Here is a 19,517-nt window from a genome sequence, read left to right on the forward strand (position 1 = left end):
GGCCCCGCCGCAGCCAGACCCTCGCCGGCAGCTCCCCGCTCCGCCGCTGCCGCCCTGGGCCCGGCGCCCCGCTCCGGCCTCCTGCCCCTGCCCACTTCCTCCCCGCGCCTGCGGCCGAGCGGCGCCGAGGGCTTGGGAACCGCCGTGTTCTTCCCCAGGGCCACCTGGCGCCTTCCTGCTTTCTAGGGAAGAAAACGTTGGCAAAAGGTTCATCAGGAACGTGGGCGGCCCTGGGCACAAGGCGGCTCAGATCGCTGCGGTTGGTCACYGCTGCCTGGACTGCGTGCACCTACCTTATTGGCACCAAAAAAACAAGGCCAAGAAAGCAGCGGGACTGAGGAGGGGAGGGAACAGAGCGGCCCCAGGCGGAAAGCCGGCCCCAGACTGGGAGGGAAGAGCCGGGTCCATGCTGCAGCCCCTGCAGACACGCGGGGCAGGAGGATACCCGGGCGCAGAAAGCTGAAAACTTTTATTTGCGGGTAAAACCAGGAGATGCTCGTCGTCAGTAGCACCTTGAATTGCTTTTTGTAAAAATGCAGGACGATCCAGGTGACATAAACAGACGTTATAGCTGATGTTATGCAAATTAATTACAGTAATGGCTGCAAACAGTGCTAGGAAGAGTAACTAGCCCACATCTTTTGCGTACTAAAGATAGGAGCATTTGCCCTAAATCAATTCCTCCAACACCTGCAGAGTGACAGCTGAGACCTGGGGGCGGGGCGGCGGAGGGGGAGCCGCCTTCTCCCCCCCACCCTGCGTCCCGCCTCCGCTGCAAAAGGCTCCCCAGAGYGCAGGGCCGGAGCGGGTGTCGGAGCTCATCCTCGCCACAGCTGAGAGTCTGCGAAGCACCCGAGGCCCCTCGGCCTCCCTGGCAGACCCAACTCACCGAGCGACACAGTGTTCAGCTATGGGGAAAACACCCTGGGTCGCTGGCCAGTAGGACCGAAACCTTTTATTTGTGCTTACACCTTTGCAGTCCTTTCTTTGGGGGAGASAGCAGCGGCAGGGAGAGCAGCACACGTTCCCAACCCTTGGGGCCACCCGTGCAATGAGCAACCCTCCAGCTGCGTCATGCCGCAGCAGCACGCTGGCGTCTTTGGTCTGTCTACAGCTACGAGCTGCTTCCCTGCTCTGACTTCAGGGGCAGGGAATCATAGGTATGAGACAGGATCCTCTGAAATACACGATGCTGCAGAGAAATCTCCCGTTCCTGTCTAAAGCCTTGGAGAGGAAGCACAGCGTTACTACCTTTACCTACCCATGCAGTAGGCATCTCAACACCCAAGCAGTCTTACAGTAACCGGCAAGCGGATGCCCAGACAGGCTGCACTGCAAGCAGACTATTAACTAGAGCAAACCCTATGTCTTCAGTCAAGGCAGAATTTTCTGTTTTTTAACAGGCATTACGCCCCTTGCTTGGTCACCCGAGGCCACTCATTCCTGCGCCTGCAGTCCCCGCAGCACTGCAGCGGTTGCAGCAGCCCCCCGAAGCTGTCACTAACTGCAGGTCACCCAGGYGTAGGGGTTGCTGGCCAGGAGGAACACCTTCTTGAGGCTTCGTAATGCGTACAGGTGAAGCACCTTTCCTCCGAGTGCGCTGGGGAAGCTCAACTAGGAGCATTTGAAGGTCACCAAAACATAAGATACCAAATGGGAGCCAGGACTCCAGTTCCAGGAAGGTGCAGGAGTTTGAGTGGGGCAGAGGGATGGCAGGGGGGATTTGGGATCAGCACCGGGGTCCTGTGCAGGGCAGCTACTGAGCCGAACATACTGAACTCGAAGCACGATCTGCCACCAACAAGCAAAGCAACCAAGCCAGCCGCTCTCAGCCCGTGCCCGCAGCAGAGGGGATCTCACCTGGGTTCTCTTGTCAAGGGCCAGCCGCAGAAGCAGCAGCCCTTGCGAGCTGTGCAAGGCTGGTAATGCTGTGTTGCTATGCTGCATGAGCTGCCCCGGGGGAAGAGGATTCCCTAGCTTGCGCTTCAGCAACAGCTCAGGCCAGCCAGCAACCTACATCCTGCTGCTTGCACCACACAGGGAGGGCCTCAGCCCTTCGGGCAGCTGCATCAGCCACTATTGAAAGACAAAGGGAAATTACTCCCACTTAAGCTTGCTAATACCAGGGGTTTTCTGCCTAAATAGCCACACCAGCACAGGAGTGCTGGAAGAGACTTGTCTTCCACTATGTGCTTCCTTTGGTGCGTCTTGTGCACAGTATTGGCTTGGGTGCAGATGGTACTGTACTGACAGAGAAGCCCGAGTGAGGCACTTAGTCACAAGGCTCTGGGGCACCTGAAATTTGTTCTCTCATCCAGTAACCAAGAGGAGGCTTGAACTGAGACTGAGCCACCCCACCGAGGGGATCATCCTGCAGGGAACTCTTTGGGTCTCCCCTGCTCTGCAGGAGCTCGGGCAGGCAGGCAGTGTCATTTTAGCGACCTGCACAAAGCAGAGCACTGGCTCTTCACGCTGTCGGGGAGCCCTATATCCATCCATGGACCTACCATTCACTGAGCAGATCAAAAGCAGGAGAAGGAATCCCTGTGCAGACAGTTTGTGCATGTACCTGAAGCTTCTTCTAGGAACAGAGTGCAAGGGAAACCTTAATTTGGTGTTTGCTCTGAAATTCATCCCATCAGGTACCCTCCAGGGCAGTTGCCTGGTTCTGCCTTTCCCTGTGCTGCGCAGGAGAACATGAGCAGAGACTGGCGCAAGCTAGCAAACTGCAGCCACCACATTAGTGTTTTCACAGAGGCCTGGGGACGTCCCATGGGACTGGCATGCTGCACAGGGGGAGGAGAGACCCGGGACATTGATCTAACAAAGGGCATTTGATAGCAACCTTGGCTGAAGTCAGAGAGCTACAGGAATCCTAACAAATGCTGCTGAGCTCAAGGGCAGGCTGTGGAGCACCAAGACTGCTGCTTACTTCCAGATGGAAGCAGAAACCCTGTAGTTCAGGAGAAAGACCATTCCACATGCCAGGAGCTTCAAGAGTGGGGTCAGAGTCACCTGCTCAACACCATTGACGTGCACCTTGCCATCCAGCTTCAGACAGCTGGCCTTTGGGGTAGCTGGGCAGCACTCCTGGTAACAGGCCACCTTCATTCCACTGGCACAGACTGGTTTGGCAGTTTTGCAGGCTTTGCTACATCGTGCCACATAGTCCAAACCTATCTTCTTCATCTGGAAGGAGAGAGGCATTAGCTTTGTAGGCCATTGCCCAGCCTGTAGCATTCACATCATGGGGACGCATACAGATTCCAGCTCAGGGACTGTCCTGCTCTCTAAATGCGAGACTGTACCTCACAGAAGTCATTCCCAACAGTGCATCCTGCAACAGTCTTCTTGCCTTTGAAACATCCATCACCATGACAGGAGAACGATGCACACAGTTTTCCCTACAAGGGAGAACCAGAGGAGATACTGTATATTCACCACTCCAGAGAGCAGGACTTCCAGGGTAGAACTGAATTTCGGATAACCTTTCCTTCCCAAGAGGCCCTTCCCAGATCCCCCTTCGTAAGTTGGGGCAAATGACATGAGTGCCCTTCTTTGTGGGCATCTCTGTCCTTTGGTATTTGGCAAGTGTTGTTTCAGGCATTTTAGATGCACTAATCAAAGACTAACAGCTCCCCATCTCAAATTCTGCAGGAAACTCTACTGTAATACCACCATAGCTGACAAATTTCAAGCCTCCTTTTCTTTCCTCTTAACAATGCTTGGCAAAGATAAGCACCTTCCCCTCTGCTATCTCTTCAGACTCTCAGAAAAAAGGCTTCAGTGCCTCACCAACCTCCAGCACCCTGTCTGCAGCTTTGAGAGAGGTTTATCACATGTCTCGTTTAATCCACTTGAACCAACAGTAAGTTCTGGCTTAGAAACAAGCCTGTTGGACAGGGCTTGCTATGGACCTTTTCCATCTCCCACGGAAGCCCAGCCTGTCTCAGACAAATGCACAGCAGCACAGCAGAAGAGCCTGCAGCCAGAACCTACATTTCGGGCAGGAGCTCGGGTGGTGGTGGTGGTGGTCGTCGTAGCTGGTGTGGTGGCGGGTGGCAGGTCACCTGCAGCAGACATACAAGTAGCCCTGTAAGGTGGCACTCGGGACAGCCCATGTGCAGAGTGCTCCATGGCCACACACACACACAGCTATCGCTCTGGGGACAAATTCATCTGAGAGGGTCACACTGTACTGTTGGACAGCCCAGCTTTGTCTACATTGGGGATACATCGATGCTGTGCAAGGGCTGTGGAGCCAGGCCTGCAGCCCAAGCTGGGACAGTGCCCAGCCACCCAGTGCCTGCTCTACACACCAGCCAAGGCAGGGGAATGGCAGATACACAGGGCATCCCTCTGCAGCCTCCTGCTGCGAGAGCTGGTGAGCCAGCCCTTCCCTCTAGCCCTGTTCTCCCTCACGTGCTTCAAAGGAGTGAAGTCCCCAGAGCATGGGAAAACCCAGGGATGCAGCCAGGCGTCTGCAGTGAGGTGTCACCCCATCCCCTCTGCATGCAGTAGGATTAATCGTAGACCCTCAGTCAGCTGCCAGCCTTCGGGCCCCATGGGAGACCCACAAGCAGTTACCATAGGAGCTGGCATTGAGCTGAAGGCAGAGGGGTGAGTCACAGCAGTCCAGGGCACACTGCTGCATGCTCACGCTGCTGTTAGTCCTGCAAATCTCTGTGCTGCAGTTGCTGCTGCATCTGGCCGTGTAGTTCGTGCTGGAGAATCGATAGAGCTGAAATAGCAGATCCAAAGAAAATAAAATGCTAGAAAAAGTGTGAAGGGATGTCATGATGAAGGAATAAAAATAACTGACAGGCAGCAATGAAGCGAGAGAAGGGAAACAGGAGACTGACACAGACTTAATAAACTACTGGGAATTTCTGCAATAAAGAAGGGGACTTTCCACCCTCCGGCTAGGCAAGCTCCGTACCTCACAGTAAGAGCTGTTGTGGCAGGTCATCGTTTCGTTGGCGTAGGCTTCGTTCTGGTAACACCTCTCCCCGGAGCAGTGAAAGCTCTGGCAGGTGAGCTGCACAGAGAGAGGCTTTGAAGTCCTGCACAGAGAACTCAGCTCCTGCAGTGCTGCTGGTACACTCACCCTGACCACAGCTTTGCTGTCCGAGGGGCTCCTCCTCCCACCCATTGTGGCCCAGGTGCTCCCCTTCCATCCCAGGGAGCTGCTCCCATGGGACTCCAACAGCCACAAGAGACCACGCACGCTAGAGATGCTCTCTGTGAGTTATAACAGTCTGAGCAACAGCCCCCTTCCTTACCAGTGTTTCTTCTGACCCATTCACCCAGGAGTCAGGTGCTGCAGAGGAGTTGGAGGCCACAGAGAAGTTGGAGGCCACAGAGAAGTTGGAAGTACCATCGGACTCTGGAAGATCCAAAGTACCCTCATGGTGAAGGAAACACCAACTTTACGCTCAGGTACCTGCGTACCCTCCTGAGCCATTGCACAGTCCAAAGGGTTTTACAGGAAGCATTAGCCATATTGAGGTTGGAATTTGGATGGCATTAAGTAACAGGATGCCCCAAACAAGTAATAACGATTCTCATAAGCTCTTTTACAGCTGGTGTACAGGGAGCCCAACTGGCAGGGCAGAGGCAGCAGCCCAGGTGATAACTGCAAGCACTACAGACAAACTTTATAATAGCTTCTCTTTTTCCCTTCCTGCCATGCTATGTGTGAAAAACAGGCGTTTCTGTGATCAAAACCATGAGAAAAAGTTCCCCAGTGCAGCTCCATCCCACAGAATACAGCCTGGAGGGGACAGGGACAAAGTCGCAACCACACCATGCTGGCTTTGCCCTGTTCTCCGCAGGAGCCCCGGGTTTCTCTTGGGGTGTGGAGCTCACCTGCAACGGCAAGAGGGTGCTGGGTGCAGAAGTACAGAGCAAAGGCGCAGATCAGCAGGCCTGCAACAGAGAGAGTACTGAGCCCGCCACATCCACTGCCTGCTTTACTCCAAGCAGGAGGAGCCTTCTCGGCCGCAAGGTCGGCTCAGCATGAAACGCCAACGCCTGCTCCACCAGCCTCTCTGGAGCAAGGTGATCCTACAGACAGGCTCAAGATCGGGGACCCTGCGCTGGCCATGGGAACCAGCCCTGCCGCCGAAACAACGGCATGCAAGGGCCCCCGCAGCCCCCACTGTTCCGACATGGCCCCCAGCCTGCCCAGGGCCCCGGCTGCCCAGCAGGCCCCCATTCCCCCGCCGGCTCCAGGAAGGTCTCCGGCAGAGCACGGGTGGTCCTTACCCCCCAGCAGGGAGACCCTACCTCTCCCTCCTGGAACGGAGCTGCTGTTACCTTGAACAGGGAGGACGAGGCACCCACAGCCTGCCATCTTCAACCTCACCCTGGCTGGACCTGGCAGAGAGAGGCACAGTCAGAGAGCCAGCTGGAAAGAGGGGACAGTCCCACTCCAGTGCTCACAGCAGCACATGCTCCTGACGCCTGCTGGGCACACGACTCAGAGGTGGAGGGGGAACAGGGAGACAAGGCAAGAGAAACAAAATCAGGAGATGCTATGGAAAAGACTTTTCCTGATGTGGCTTTCCAGAAGAGACCTTTTTCCTAGGCTTTTTACAGCCTTATTGCAGACACCAGTATGCATCAGAAAAATCCTCAGTTGTGTTCAGCACTTAATTTTTGGTCCCTGTGGTGACAGAACATGCTTTCCTGCCCACAGATCCTGTCTAGTGACGTGTGGAGAGGTTCTGACTCCCCAGCCCAGCAGCTGCAGAAACACAGGGAACCTCATCAGCACAGCTCAGCTCTGGAGAGAGGGGCAGAGCAGCTTCAAAGTGTGCCAAATGCTCCAACAAGCACTGTTACCATGCTTACCTGGAGTCTGGAGAGCAACATTAGGCTGTTTCAGTCACAGCTGCAGCAGGAGGTGATTTTACAAGCGCAGAGGGAGCTTGGGAGCTGCCTACCCCAGGACTCGCAGATCCTTGAGCCATGCAACACAGTGCTGGCCAGCACATCCACGTGCCCCAGAACTGCAACGGCTGCATCAGGAGCACTGCATGTCTGTCTCCCCAGCAGAGTTGCAAACTATGAGTTAGAGCTGCGCCCAGGAAGCAGGGCTGGGCCCCTAGGGCCGTGTCCAGAGGTATCTGCCCAGCAGCTTCTCTAGTGCAGCCATCTCTCCTGCAGTAGCTCTCATGCCAGCAGCAGCACACCCAGAGCAAGGCCGCTGGCACAGCCGCTCCTGCTGAGCGGGGAGCGCCTGTTCTTCCACCCGGGGCAYTGGTGCTCCAGCTGTTCAAGAGGCCAGGCGTCCCTCTGCGGAGCAAGGCTCCAAGCACTTCCAGGGGAGAGGTCGCATGTGCTGGATGCTCATGCTGGCTTATGCCGGTGCTACGACTCTGCCGACTGCTGCCCACAGGTGCGGCCAGCCAGGCCGTGCTCCGCTGTCAGCCACGGCAGGATGCAGGGAGCAGCCCCTGCGGAGGGGCGGCACAGGCACCTAGCACCCTCCTCGCTGTTCTCTGGTCTCATGCTGTGCCGTAGCAGCTCTGCACCGTACCTCATACGCGATCCTGCAGGGCTGCAGCACGGCACTGAGCAGACAGCGGCGTGTTTACAGGGTTGTTCAGCCACACAGGCTCAGACCTAGAATGGCCACGCACCCAGCTGCGGCGCTGCTTCCCCGTGATGCTCTCCAAGCCTCCAAGTCTGCTCAGCAACCTGCCGCTGACAGGCCCAGGAGCACAGCACAGCTCCTGGCAGCCGAGAGCTCCCCTGGGAAGTCACATGCTCCTGGTTGATGTGGTAACCCTCCGCTGGGTCCTCACAGGTGATGCGCAGAGCTGCAAACGGGGGCCAGGAGCACAAATGCGCGCTCGTTACTGGTGCTGTTCRGCACCATGCAGCAGTGTGCTGCTGCTATTGCAAATGAAGAGCTGACCTGCTGGCTGCTGCGCCTGTCACGGGAGGACCGTTCCCCACCACCCTGCGTGGCACCGCAGAGCGCAGGGCAGTGGCAGAGACCCTGCACAGCATTCTTCTTACTAATGGATGAATAAAGTCTGGCATGAAAAATGCCCATTTCCAAACATGCCTCTGCAACAGGCCCTCAGGACTTGGCAAAGAGCAACACACAGGCCTATTAGTTCGGCCACACGACTCATGCAGAACATCAACAGGAACGTTTATAGCTAAAGCGGCCTTCCCTAGCGAGAGATGGAAATGTTCTGGATCATAAAGAGCCATGTCACTGCCAATGCTCAAATATTTCTGATTAACTCACAGCGAACAGCCACATCCTTCTCACCTTTCCCTCCCGGTTCCTGCGTGCCCCCCGCTCCCTGCCCACCCTGACTCCGCGCCTCGGCACGGGGCGGTGGCACACGCAGCGTTTTCGCCCGGGCGATTCCCACCTGCCAGCCTCCACACTGCACGCCTCTGCCCGCAAACAGCTCTGTACTTGGAGCGAGCCCAGAAACCAGGTGCCACAGCTGGGCGATACAGGCCAGCAAGCTGGGCAGAAGGTGGGTCCTGGCATCTGCTGACCCTCACAACAGCTGCTTGCTCCCAGGGGTGGGCCGAGGAGCCATTGCTCTGTCACAGCAGGGAGAATCGGCTTCTGCCAGCTGGACTTTTGAGAAGGCCTCAGGCCTGAGCAGATTCAATGGACAGAGGTTTTCTACTCTAAAGCTCCTGGTTACATTCTCCACACCACTGTCCAGTACSAGGCCCAAAGCATCTCAGCACACAGCCCCTCGCCCTGGCACTCGCCCCACGGTTTCTGAAGTTCTACTGTTTTTGGCACTTCCTGTAACACCCACCTCTCTACTGTGAGTAAGTCTCTGCTTTCATTCAGAGCAAACACCTCTCCACCAGTTTAGCTAGGGAAACTGTGAAGACCTGACTCCAAACAGGCCCCAGGGCAAAGGAGAATGAAAACACTCCTCTCCTTGCTTAGGACTTCAGCCTTGCTCATATTCCTTGAGGACTTGGAGTGGCTGAAGCATGTGTAGCAGCTCCTGAGGTGGTTCATCCAGCATGAATGAGAAAGCAGTGCAGACTGGTGTCTCTCCCACCTTCCCAATGAGGGCAGTCACCCCACCTGGGACAGGTTTGCACATTGCTGAGATGGAGACTCACTGCAGACTGTAAATCCCCCCACCCCCCAAAGGCCCGAAAGCCCAAGGAGTCCTCAACCTCTTTCCCTTGGATTCTGCTGAGCTGGGCAGCACAGCCACAGCAGGGCAATCACCATGAGGTCTCCTGGCCACATCTGTACCTTGCACAAGCAAGATGGGAGCTAAAGCTATCAGTTACTTCTGCTGTTTCACCACAGCCACTACAGACCAAGCAGCCCTTACTCAGTGAGGTGCTGCTGTAGCACAGCCAGACCCAGGGCCAGGACAGGCTAGGAATAAACATCACCAGACACAGACTCTTCCCAAGCAAAGCARGGAAAGGAAACAGCCCATGGCACTGACTCACCCTGCCTGTTCTGCGACGCCCGGTGCACCAGCCAAAGCCTGCAGCTGCTGCCAGGAGTGGAGTGCCTACTGCAGGCACCTGCTCTGGGTACCTGCAGCACTGGCTCACAGCTTGGTGCTCGCGACCAGCTCCACCCCTGCCAACCACCAGCTGTGCAAACCGTCACCCAGGGAGAAGTGTTTGTTACCTGCTGCTCCACTAAATTCAGAGATGCAAATGGCCCTGCAGAGCGACAGAGAGAGGTGKTTTTTTTTTCCTCTCTACCTGTTCCAAAGCATCTTCACAAAGGTGAGACTGAAACAGGAATGCCTGCCTATATTAACAGCCTGTCACATCTGCTGCTCATAAATATCAAAATTATTAAGCTCCCCACACTCACTGGGGACAGAAAACATAGCTGCATTTCTTGTCACAACCAACTTTCAAACTGCAGTCCAGCATCAATRTTTTATCCTCAATGCATCTAAGGCATAAGTCTACAAGTAAATAAAACAAGAAAAAAAAATCACCAAAAGCCTACATACAAGCTAACAGCAGGAAGTTCCAACTTTCTAATTGCTCACATAAGAGAAAAACTAGATACCAATTTCAAAAAGAGAAAAGAAAAACCTCCAGTAAATGCCTCTCTTGCCTTCATCTCCTAAGATTTCAGTCATCACTGGTGGAAATCTTCCTATTACCAGCTAACAGAGACTTTTTCATAGCAGATTATATTTGGGCCAGTACTAGAGCTTGGACTCTGAAARAATATATWTTTTTTTCTGATAGATACCATCAGTTTTGACTGGACAGATAAAAGCCTCCTGTRAAGCTGATGAGAGCTGTGATTACACACAGAGCCCTCAAAACCACTTCCTAATGTCCCACTACTGTCTTTTACTTTACTGTAGTTTCCTAATGTAAAAGGAAAAAAAAAGTTCCCATGATTGAGCAGCTTAACTCCAGTCCTGTGGGACAAATAGGACCATTATTCATTTAAGCACAAAATTTTCATGTGCACATTAAAATAAGGTCAATCCTCACCATAAAAGTCTGTATCAAATCTAGAATAAGAGAGAAGCAATTATTTCTGACAACAATTCAAACTGTGCAAAAAGCTTTTCAAAAATACCATAACCAMGTTAAATCATTCTTTCCAACATACAAAGGAGACAAATTTCTCAGCACTTCCTAAATTAAGATCATTTTATTTTTCAGCTTCTTTTTTTAATATAAAATAACATAAGCTTTAAAACTATCACAATTATGCTTTTCACAAGGGGCTTACTAGAAAGTGRTTCTATAAAGTATCCTTGAAATCTATATTCATGCAAAATAGAAAGCGAAGTCAGAACTGCTGACACTTCTCAACTTGATTTTCAGATGTGAAATGCTTTGCTCAGGAAAAGTTACAGCAGCCCTTGACGCTTCAAGTCTTCGTAGGTCTTTTTATTCACCACATTCCCACTGGAATCCTCATATTCCTCCTAGAAGGGAAGGAACAATTTACAGGTACTGGACACAGCTTGACTCAGGTTATACCACAGCATGTGAATTTTAGTTCCAGCAACTTCTATTCAACATTCCCACCTATTCCTTCCCACCAAGAACCTCTCTGTGTGAAGGTATACAGTAGATCTACCAGCAGGCTACCTGATAGGAGCTAATCTTAGCAATTAAGGGCAGTACAGGAGCATGAAACACTTTTACACTTCTGTACCTATCACATCCTATCCAAACTCAGAATTATTATAAGCTGTATTACAGGCTATATTTCTCACTGCACTCCATAGCCTTATGTTATTCAGTCCCCTCCATACTACTGAAAAATGTTTTGAGWCAGAAGAAAAGACACTAGTGCAGGTGAACATACCTCTCAAAAAAACAGTTCTTCCTTCTCACAAAACAAAGAGAACTTCAGTATTATGGAGCAATATATTAAAAAACATTTATATAGACAAAAGGCTCARTCTGTCCTCTTAGAACTACTTTCCAGTGCAGCCTATGAAGTGTTTTTCAAACACCACCACTAACAGGAGCTGTGCAACCAGCAGTGTAGGTTGCTACTTAGCTCTCCAGTATGCATGGGATTCTTTTAGAAATTCTTTTGCCTGACCCAGACAGTTCATGCAGATAAATGTGGGTTCCTACGTACATGAGACTAGAAACATCCAAATGCTTCTAGAAACATCTCACCTCTGTATCTGGCTGCCATCTCTCTGAAGCTTTCTGTTGTTTCAGCTTTGCCCACACTGTAAATACAAAGTCATACACATTCTGAATGCCATTTCCCTTGATAATCTAGTAAAATATACACCATATWCTATTTTTTAAATATTCTTCATCACTTCAACAACCCAGGAAGGTATCTACTATCCATCACAAATGTATCATCCCTCTGTCCTGTTTAGTAACGCTCCCTGGTGAAATTCTGCTGCAGAATTRAAACAAATAAGGCTTTAAAGTGGACATTTAGGATGGGACAGAAAAGACAAAAATTCAAAAACAGCACTTCAGAAACCCAGCTCCAAAGGAAATATGATGATAATAGCTTATCTGGGAAATTGAGATTTTCCCTGCATGGGCCTTCCTCCAGGCAATAATCGGTTTCTCTCCAGAAACTATATCTGTTAGCCTAAGCGTTTCAGGTTCATAAAGCAGTATCTGCAGGAGGACCCTCCTCTAGATACCAAGACAGACTGGCGGTATCAAATTGGAATCAAGTAGTAGTCCTAAGTACTGCGGGCTTCAAAAATCTCCCTATAGGCTCTATGCTTTCTGAAGGTTTTTCCAGCTTCGCCACGTAGATGGTGATGCACACCCACAAAGTTATATACATTTGGGGACTGTGTAGACACCCTTTGTCTGAAGAAACGTCCTATTACACTTGGCTGAGATTCCATACATGAAGCATCACAGCCAAAACATTTTGCAATGAATAAACACTTGCTGGCAGTCCTAACAAGAATCTGCTCCTACAGGTATCCAAAGAGAAAAAAGCCACTCCCTTGAACAAGCAGGAAGGGACAATCCAACGAAGGATCATCCCACACACCCTACTTCTTATAGTCTTTCACAAAACTAATCTCTAGCCACAGAAGACAAATTTTTGGCCAGAGCTAATACAGCCATTCTTACGCCACATATTCCCTGTTCTGTACAAAGAAATGCCATGACTGCTTACATGAGACAGCATCCTCAATCTGTGTGACATTGGCAAAATGCGCAGTGTTGGGAATGCCCAGGCATCTCATTCCATGAGCATGTCGCCATTCCTGAGGAGCAGAGGAAAGAGATCAGTATTATGAGAGGGAATACCACTTCACCCATAGTGTCAGAGACTAACCAAATGTATTAAACTCTGGATCAGATAAAACAAATACTATCAAAATAGAAATCTACTGGTCCTAAAAAGATCTATAAAAATATTACAAAAATAATGCTTTTTCTGTATTTTAGACAGTAACAATACACTGGCAGCCAGTGGGTGGTCTGCACCAATCATTCCTGAGCATTGGAATCAGTTCAAACAAGAGGGGGCCCTACAGAAATTGGCAGAACAGATCTTAGTATACAAATTCACAGTTCCAACAGCATGGCCCTGCAGGATCAGCCCAGACCCACACTTTCAAATGGAGGTAAAAGTGCCACTCAGACACTTCAGCAGTTTATTATTTACTTACTATTAAGATTATTTGAAAGTAGCACTGATGTTTCTGTAGGAAAACCTTACTTACTGCAAAGTGACGCTGAAAAGCTTTGGGTCCTCGGTAGGTGTAGTTACCACAAATCTCACAATTGTAGTTGATGTTCAARCCATGTAATTTATACAACCAGTAAGGGATTGGCTGACAAGGAAAAAAAATAGATTATGTCAAATGGMAAAGCAGGTTCAAATAGAAAAGTAGTGTGGATTCAGTGAAATCTTCTCCCACTTCTTCAGAGCAGTCAATCTCAATTACCTTGCCATCCCAGCCAAGAGGCAAATTTTTAGGATTATAAATGATTTCGTTTTCTTCATCTTCACTCTCACTCTCACTGATCTGCTCTTCTTCCTCCTCCTCTCTCTCTTCTCCTGTCCGTGCTTGCTTGCGCTGCACATTCTCGTGAGTAAGGTGTCTTTGTTCCTAGAATGCAGGAAAAGAGAAGGAAATGTTTATGCAACATGATAGCAACAAAACAAGCACAAACTCTTGCAGCACAAAACATTTCCTCAATGTACAGAGGGACAGAAACGAAAAACTATTACCAAACAGAGCACTCTCCTTTTTACTTAGCCTAACAACCCAAGAGATTCTAGTACAATATTTCTAAATTCAAGAGAAAAATKAAAAACTTGCAGTATTATAAGCATTTCCACGGTGACAAACTAAAGACAACAGCCAGCCTGCTAAAGCAACCAACAAAAACTGATGCAAGGATTTAAGGCAATTACCACAACAGAACAAGTAGAGGTTTTCAGCATCCTGTGGCTGAGATACAGAATAGAATCTCTCCACATTGAAATTCTCTACATTGACGTGCTGGCTAGAAGGAGTGGGGGGAGAAGGGGGGAAAGGCTTTCCTGCTGGGGCCTGTAGCCTTCATATGCAAAACAGAGAAACACAGAAGGCTGCTGAATAATTAGCTAATGGAAATATAACCTTAAGTCAACACATTCTATTTACYGAAGGCGGAAAAAAATATATGTATGTATCTGTTAACATGCTCTTAAACATTATGACTCTGGATGTTTGTATCTCTCTTCTGGGTACACTGTCTATGAAAGCACCAGACAAAGTTGTGAAAGACGTTCCAGTCACTACTTGACAGCTATGTAACTCAAAGCTCAAAGAAAAATTAAATCCTTACCCCAAGAACTTCTACATACTCATATATCTGAGCTTCCAGGAATGCAAGATCTTTATTTCTTTCGGTGTCTCTGGAAATAGATAATGAAACTTTATGAAATTCATTCCAGAACTGCAAACACCATGTGCATACTGACCTCTTACGGACACATTTGACTTGTAGATAGAACGAAAAAAAAAAACCCAAAACAAAAAACAAACAGCTCATATAAACAAAACAGCACACACACAAACCATTCAGCTCAAATATCATCTGTTTGAGCTCAGGAATCATTTGGCCCAACATGAAAGGCTTCTTATACTCCAGGAATGTCTCTGTCATAACTATACAGAAGTGATGTTTATAGAGTAACTTCTCATCCAAGTGAAGGGAACAATTGCAACCTGAGAATGACCTTTAAGAACTCACCTTTTRCTTCCTTTTGTTTTTGGATTCTTGGCAAACAAGGAAGGATCAAGTGCCTCTAGGGATTTGCCTTTAGTGCTRAAAAGTCTTTGAGCACGCTCTTCCAGAGTCCTGTGGAGAAGCAGGGAAGAGCTGAATCCTGAACATAAATTTATGTCAAAWTAACTATTTGAATTCATGCAATAAAGCTATAAACTGAGCTTTTAAAAGGTCGTACATTTCATATGAGAACAATTGAGAATGTTTCCCATTAAAGAGTCTGACTTGGTTAAGTCCTTATATCAAACRTCTTTTTCTTCATTCTTTAGGTAAAATTCTTCTATATAAGAGACTTCAGTATAGAGTATGCCTCAATGTATAGTACCTTAGCAGAATCTCTTGATTAATTCTCAATGTTTTGTCTTTTCAAACATTATCAAAATAATTCTTGTACAACAGAGAAGACAGAACAAGTATCCCATAAAGAAATGAAAGACAAAAACCTCAAAAACTGMAAAATAACTATAAAAAGACTGCATCTTACCCGCCACATTTCAGACCTAGGGCCAACAAAGCTGATTTTAACCTATCCAGTCCCAGAGAGGCCAATTCCTGTTTAGTTAATAAAATAAATAAATAAATAAACACACACACACACACACACACACACAAAACAAAGAAAACACAATAAGAGAGAAGCTATTAAGCAAATTTGATGTGGCTTTACGTTAATTTTAAGTCATTAAAAAAAAAACTAACAGCATTCACCAAAGGACTGTCAACAAAGATGGGCTCCTCCTCATTGAAATGCAATTTGTGACAAGTCTAACTGAGATTTCATGTTACATCCCTCTAACGGAAGAAAGTAAGCCATCTGCGTAAGCAGAGTTTTATCTAGAGCACGGGGCCAGAGATGAAAGCCCAGCAAGTAAAATTCTGAAGAAACACGAAGTGGCTAACTTCCACCCGTCCAAAATTTAGCATGTGCAGAGTACTGAAAACATACCTCCCAAGAGGAAAATGCTGAGAGATCCAGGTGAGCTCCAGCATGAGTGAGTGCACTGCTGGTCTCTTTCTGTCAAGAAAAGCCACRTACAAGATCTTTGAGACATCATGTAACATTTCAAGCAATGTAATACTCTAACCTCAGGAAAAGCCGTTCATTTTTTAAAGAGAAAAACCTCTATCACTAAACTGAGCAATGGAATAACAGAAAAGATTCCAAATAAGCAGACCTGAATGAATGTACAAGTTAGTATCAAACTGTATCTTTGTGATGTGGAGCTACACACCTTGTACACCTTGCTACATTAYTCTGTGATGACTTTACACAGATGATTCACAGAAAACATATCACAAACAGAAGCATTTGCATGTGCTTAATGGTTGCTCACCGGCCACCCAGGGAATGTTCCATTTTCCCACTTCTTCTCAAACTCGGTCTGAATTTTCCCAAAAAGCTCATTTTGGTCCAGTAATGGTTTCACACGATCTGTGTAATCCTGCAGGTACTCAAGAAGCATTTCAAGGTACCTGGCAGGGTAATCATGAGCACARATAATTCAATATCAAAGCCTAACTTTTTTCTCTAATCACATCTTTGGASAACAATTGCATCTGGTATGCTAAAGGGAAGACATGAAGTTTATGACACTTTTTAACATGATTTCTGGATACAACAGTCACATGGATAAAGTAAGATCCCTTTACAGAATAAGATCCCAATGGCTTTTCACACTTTTGTTGTATCGCATGTTTTCTCAGGACTCAGATACATGATTGAGTTACTACAGCTCAGTAACTTAACTTACATCAGCTAAGCTTGATGATTAACTGTATTGTCAGCAGTCGTAAACTTAAAGTGAATTCCTTCTGATCAAATGTCACACATGAAGCAGGTAGGCAAAAAGGCTCACCTCTTATATTCAGCATTTTTTCTCTCTTTGGGAATATCGAAGAGTTGATCAAATGTAGATAAGTAAGTAATATAATCCAGTTTCTAAAAATAAAAATATTTGAGTCAGACTTTATACACAGGCAGCCAAATTACATCCAGTTTCCATTTACCAAACCAGAAGAAAAGCACCAGCTCATGCCTTTATTCTGGAACACAGAGAGCCAGTGGTCTCTACGTGCTTTCTAACACATTGCCTTAGACACCAATCTGGTATCAGAAGACAGAGTCTTTTTACAAGGCCAYCATTTATATTAATGTTAGAGAGAAAATATAAATTGAAGGAAACAAAAGAAAAATCATGAAGCAGCATTTAGAATTCAAATAGTGTCAAACCAATGTGCAACCAAGTGACTTTGAAATAGTGATTTGGAAATAAACTACTCAATGTAAAACAAGCAAACAAATAATAAAACAAACAAAATATCCACAACCCTAAGCACTGAAGAATGGAACACTGTTATGTCTCTAAACTCATGTAGTTACTTACCTCTGATGATTTTAGATTAATGTATTTGAGATAACAATCATGCAGATCTAAGTATCGTCCATACCCTTCCTCATCTGTGAACTCCACTAGATCTGTGGAAGAGATTATGAAGGGCTTTATTAYGAGCTTAATCTTCCTGATTTATCACACACATGCACTAGAATCTGAAAAGGATTAACTGTGGATTAATTTATGCTTAAGCAAGATGTTTATGAGGCAAGAGGGATACTCAGTGATGAGATACCTRGCTGCTTCTCTATGTAAACACACTACAACATTTCCCAAGAAAGGCAGCACTACTGTGAAATATTCCAGTTGGCTACAGTTCAGAAGGAATTAAATGAAGTAAGAACAATTTTCTGAAGTAACTTAGTAAAAGGGACATAGAATTCCAAAACATGCAAAACAGACCATAAAATTCAAACATAAAATTTCATAAAATTAAACAATTCCTCTGAAGCAGGCACCAGGTTTTTACTAAAAATAGCCTCAGAGCAAAACTACAGGCTTACTTTGTGCCTCTTCACTTGGGTTGTCTCTGGCCTTCAGCAGTTCTTCAAACTCCACTGACATTGGAACACAGATCTTCAAAAACAGACAGAAGTCTCAGAGAAAAGATCACTTCAACTAACGTCCCAGGACAATCAATATGAAATCACAACAGCAAACCCAATAACTGAAAAGATATCCAGTGCAGTCTAAGATCATCTTGTTCTAAATTCTAGTTCCCTATACAATGGAGGAGAACAAAAACAAAAATTCCAACTCCCTACTGATTCTGGGTAGTTGGCTCCTTTTGGATAACATTTACTCACATCACTGAGCAACCCTACCTGCACATGTATCTGCTGTATATCTGAGTTTATTATATAGCAGAGGATAACTCTCCTTGCTACTGAGGGCAGAAAAGACAACATCTGAGGTGTCTGCAGTTCAGTGCAGAGACCGGAAGGACAGAACAGCAAACWACTTTACAATGTGAATGCAGACAAATTTCTTTGCCTGTCGCACATCTATTAGAATTAAGTCTGAGTACAGGAGGGAGATCCTGAACTCATCAATGCAGGTCAGTATTTCTTCACCATTACTTTTACACAAAGAAGAAAAGATGCTACCCATTAATCTGATGTTAGGCAGCACAAGAMAGGCAAGACTGAATGCCAACTCAGCAGCAGAGTGTTCCTAAACTAATAGACTGCACCCAGAGAACATGGTTAGCATCTAGCCTTTTCTCCTATTCACACAGCACTCACATGCGCTYACATACAGCCTTTGAAGCACTATCTACCTTTAGACATTTTCTCTTCCCAAGTGACATTTTAATACTTCGAAATTTGTAGTAAATTATGTATTAAGGCAACTAAATGGAACAAAACAAATTCTGCTTATTGTAGAGATGAAGTCCAGCAGACCACAAGTCACCTATTCTTACAAAGCAGATAACTACTTACCTCATTTGGGTGCTTCCGATGAAATTCTTTAATCTGTTTTAGTCTGTTGTAGAATTCTGCAAATTCGTTTGGTCCTGAAATGGCACTGAGTTCTTCTTTTCGTAAGCTATACATTCATGAAAAAAAAGATTACAAATGGAAACAAAAGTCTGTAACATGTTTATGCTGATATAATCTTTTTCCATATCTAGTGCTGCATTTCAGTTACATGAAACTTCAGTAAGACTGACAGCATAGCATCAGAGTTTGGCACCATCCCAAAGTTATACATACATTTGACAAGCTTACACTCTGAGAATCCAGCTCATGTCTCCTACTGCAAATGCAGCAGTCTCTGCTAAAGAACATTCGAGGTGACTCAAGGGCCTCCCCCAGTAACTTGAACAAGGGGRGTGATAAAATATGTATATCATTCTATGTGAAGGTATTTGGTGTGAAATCTGGGTGCTGCTCTAGCAGATTTAATCTCCAAAACTTGACTGATATTCTCAAATATCAGCATTATTTCTTGTATACATAAAACAGGCTTAAAAGCCCCTCCTGGTTCTTAGGCAAAATGCAACAGCAGACATTCAGGTGGATGCACTACTAGATGAAGTATCTGTGCACACACTTACCCATCCTTGTCATCATACAGGTCCCTCAGGTTGCCGCTCACTTCCATGTATCTCTAAAAAAAGCACAACAAAGCCCAAAATGCCACAGGCGAACACTAAGAGCCGCCCAGCCCCGCTGTTCCCTGGCTGCTCGGGCCACGCCAGGCAGGGCCTGTCCYCACGGAGCTCGGGCGACAGCAGCCCGCCCGGCCCCAGCACTCACGTCCTGCATGGCCCGCGTCCGGTGGTCCGAGTTGATCTGGTCGCGGAGCTGCGGGCAGAACAGCGCGGTTAGTGCGGCTGATGTGGCGCGGCGCAGCGCGGCCCCGTCTGGACCCGGCCCG

At 47.5% G+C, this 19,517-nt stretch overlaps 3 protein-coding genes across 5 annotated transcripts in view; all 3 read right to left on the reverse strand.

Annotated features, from left to right (window-relative positions):
• Positions 1 to 228, reverse strand: part of INPP5B (inositol polyphosphate-5-phosphatase B) — an 18,207-nt gene extending 17,979 nt beyond the window's left edge. For 2 of the 3 annotated variants that reach the window (XM_085311088.1, XM_085311087.1), the window contains exon 1: positions 165 to 228. In XM_085311088.1, coding sequence (XP_085167214.1) covers positions 165 to 213 — 49 coding nt within the window. In that variant the 5' untranslated portion in view covers positions 214 to 228. Of the gene's footprint in view, positions 1 to 19; positions 79 to 164 lie in introns of those variants that run through there. The other variant, XM_085311091.1, reaches the window with a different exon arrangement.
• A 2,700-nt stretch (positions 229 to 2,928) lies between these two features.
• LOC146592406 (uncharacterized) lies at positions 2,929 to 6,355 on the reverse strand. Its single transcript, XM_085311107.1, has 8 exons — positions 6,319 to 6,355; positions 5,869 to 5,928; positions 5,283 to 5,386; positions 4,940 to 5,038; positions 4,588 to 4,741; positions 4,000 to 4,070; positions 3,309 to 3,404; positions 2,929 to 3,189 (listed from the first exon to the last, which is right to left on the reverse strand). Exons 1-8 carry the CDS (start codon positions 6,353 to 6,355, stop codon positions 2,929 to 2,931), a joined length of 882 nt encoding a protein of 293 aa, XP_085167233.1.
• Positions 6,356 to 10,635: 4,280 nt separating this feature from the next.
• The window catches only part of SF3A3 (splicing factor 3a subunit 3), a 10,451-nt gene continuing 1,569 nt past the window's right edge, over positions 10,636 to 19,517 (reverse strand). Inside the window, exons 2-17 of the mRNA XM_085311109.1 lie at positions 19,397 to 19,444; positions 19,195 to 19,247; positions 18,578 to 18,683; positions 17,639 to 17,711; positions 17,127 to 17,218; positions 16,599 to 16,681; positions 16,077 to 16,215; positions 15,689 to 15,757; positions 15,227 to 15,294; positions 14,707 to 14,814; positions 14,299 to 14,368; positions 13,410 to 13,574; positions 13,185 to 13,295; positions 12,632 to 12,722; positions 11,644 to 11,699; positions 10,636 to 10,934 (exon numbers count right to left, since the gene is read on the reverse strand). Coding sequence (XP_085167235.1) covers positions 10,857 to 10,934; positions 11,644 to 11,699; positions 12,632 to 12,722; positions 13,185 to 13,295; positions 13,410 to 13,574; positions 14,299 to 14,368; positions 14,707 to 14,814; positions 15,227 to 15,294; positions 15,689 to 15,757; positions 16,077 to 16,215; positions 16,599 to 16,681; positions 17,127 to 17,218; positions 17,639 to 17,711; positions 18,578 to 18,683; positions 19,195 to 19,247; positions 19,397 to 19,444 — 1,410 coding nt within the window. The 3' untranslated portion in view covers positions 10,636 to 10,856. The remainder of the gene's footprint in view (positions 10,935 to 11,643; positions 11,700 to 12,631; positions 12,723 to 13,184; positions 13,296 to 13,409; positions 13,575 to 14,298; positions 14,369 to 14,706; positions 14,815 to 15,226; positions 15,295 to 15,688; positions 15,758 to 16,076; positions 16,216 to 16,598; positions 16,682 to 17,126; positions 17,219 to 17,638; positions 17,712 to 18,577; positions 18,684 to 19,194; positions 19,248 to 19,396; positions 19,445 to 19,517) is intronic.

The sequence above is a fragment of the Rhea americana genome, unplaced genomic scaffold (assembly GCF_003343005.1).
Source record: "Rhea americana isolate MKP2758 unplaced genomic scaffold, rheAme1 scaffold_331, whole genome shotgun sequence".
Taxonomy (NCBI): Eukaryota; Metazoa; Chordata; class Aves; order Rheiformes; family Rheidae; genus Rhea; species Rhea americana.

Coding starts and splice junctions, on each gene's coding strand:
- LOC146592406 (XM_085311107.1), bottom strand. CDS start 6,355: ATGGCAGGCTGTGGGTGCCTCGTCCTCCCTGTTCAAG. Junction 5,929..6,318: donor CCTCGTCCTCCCTGTTCAAG/GTAACAGCAGCT, acceptor TCTCTGTTGCAG/GCCTGCTGATCTGCGCCTTT. Junction 3,405..3,999: donor CCCGAGCTCCTGCCCGAAAT/GTAGGTTCTGGC, acceptor TCTCCCTTGTAG/GGAAAACTGTGTGCATCGTT.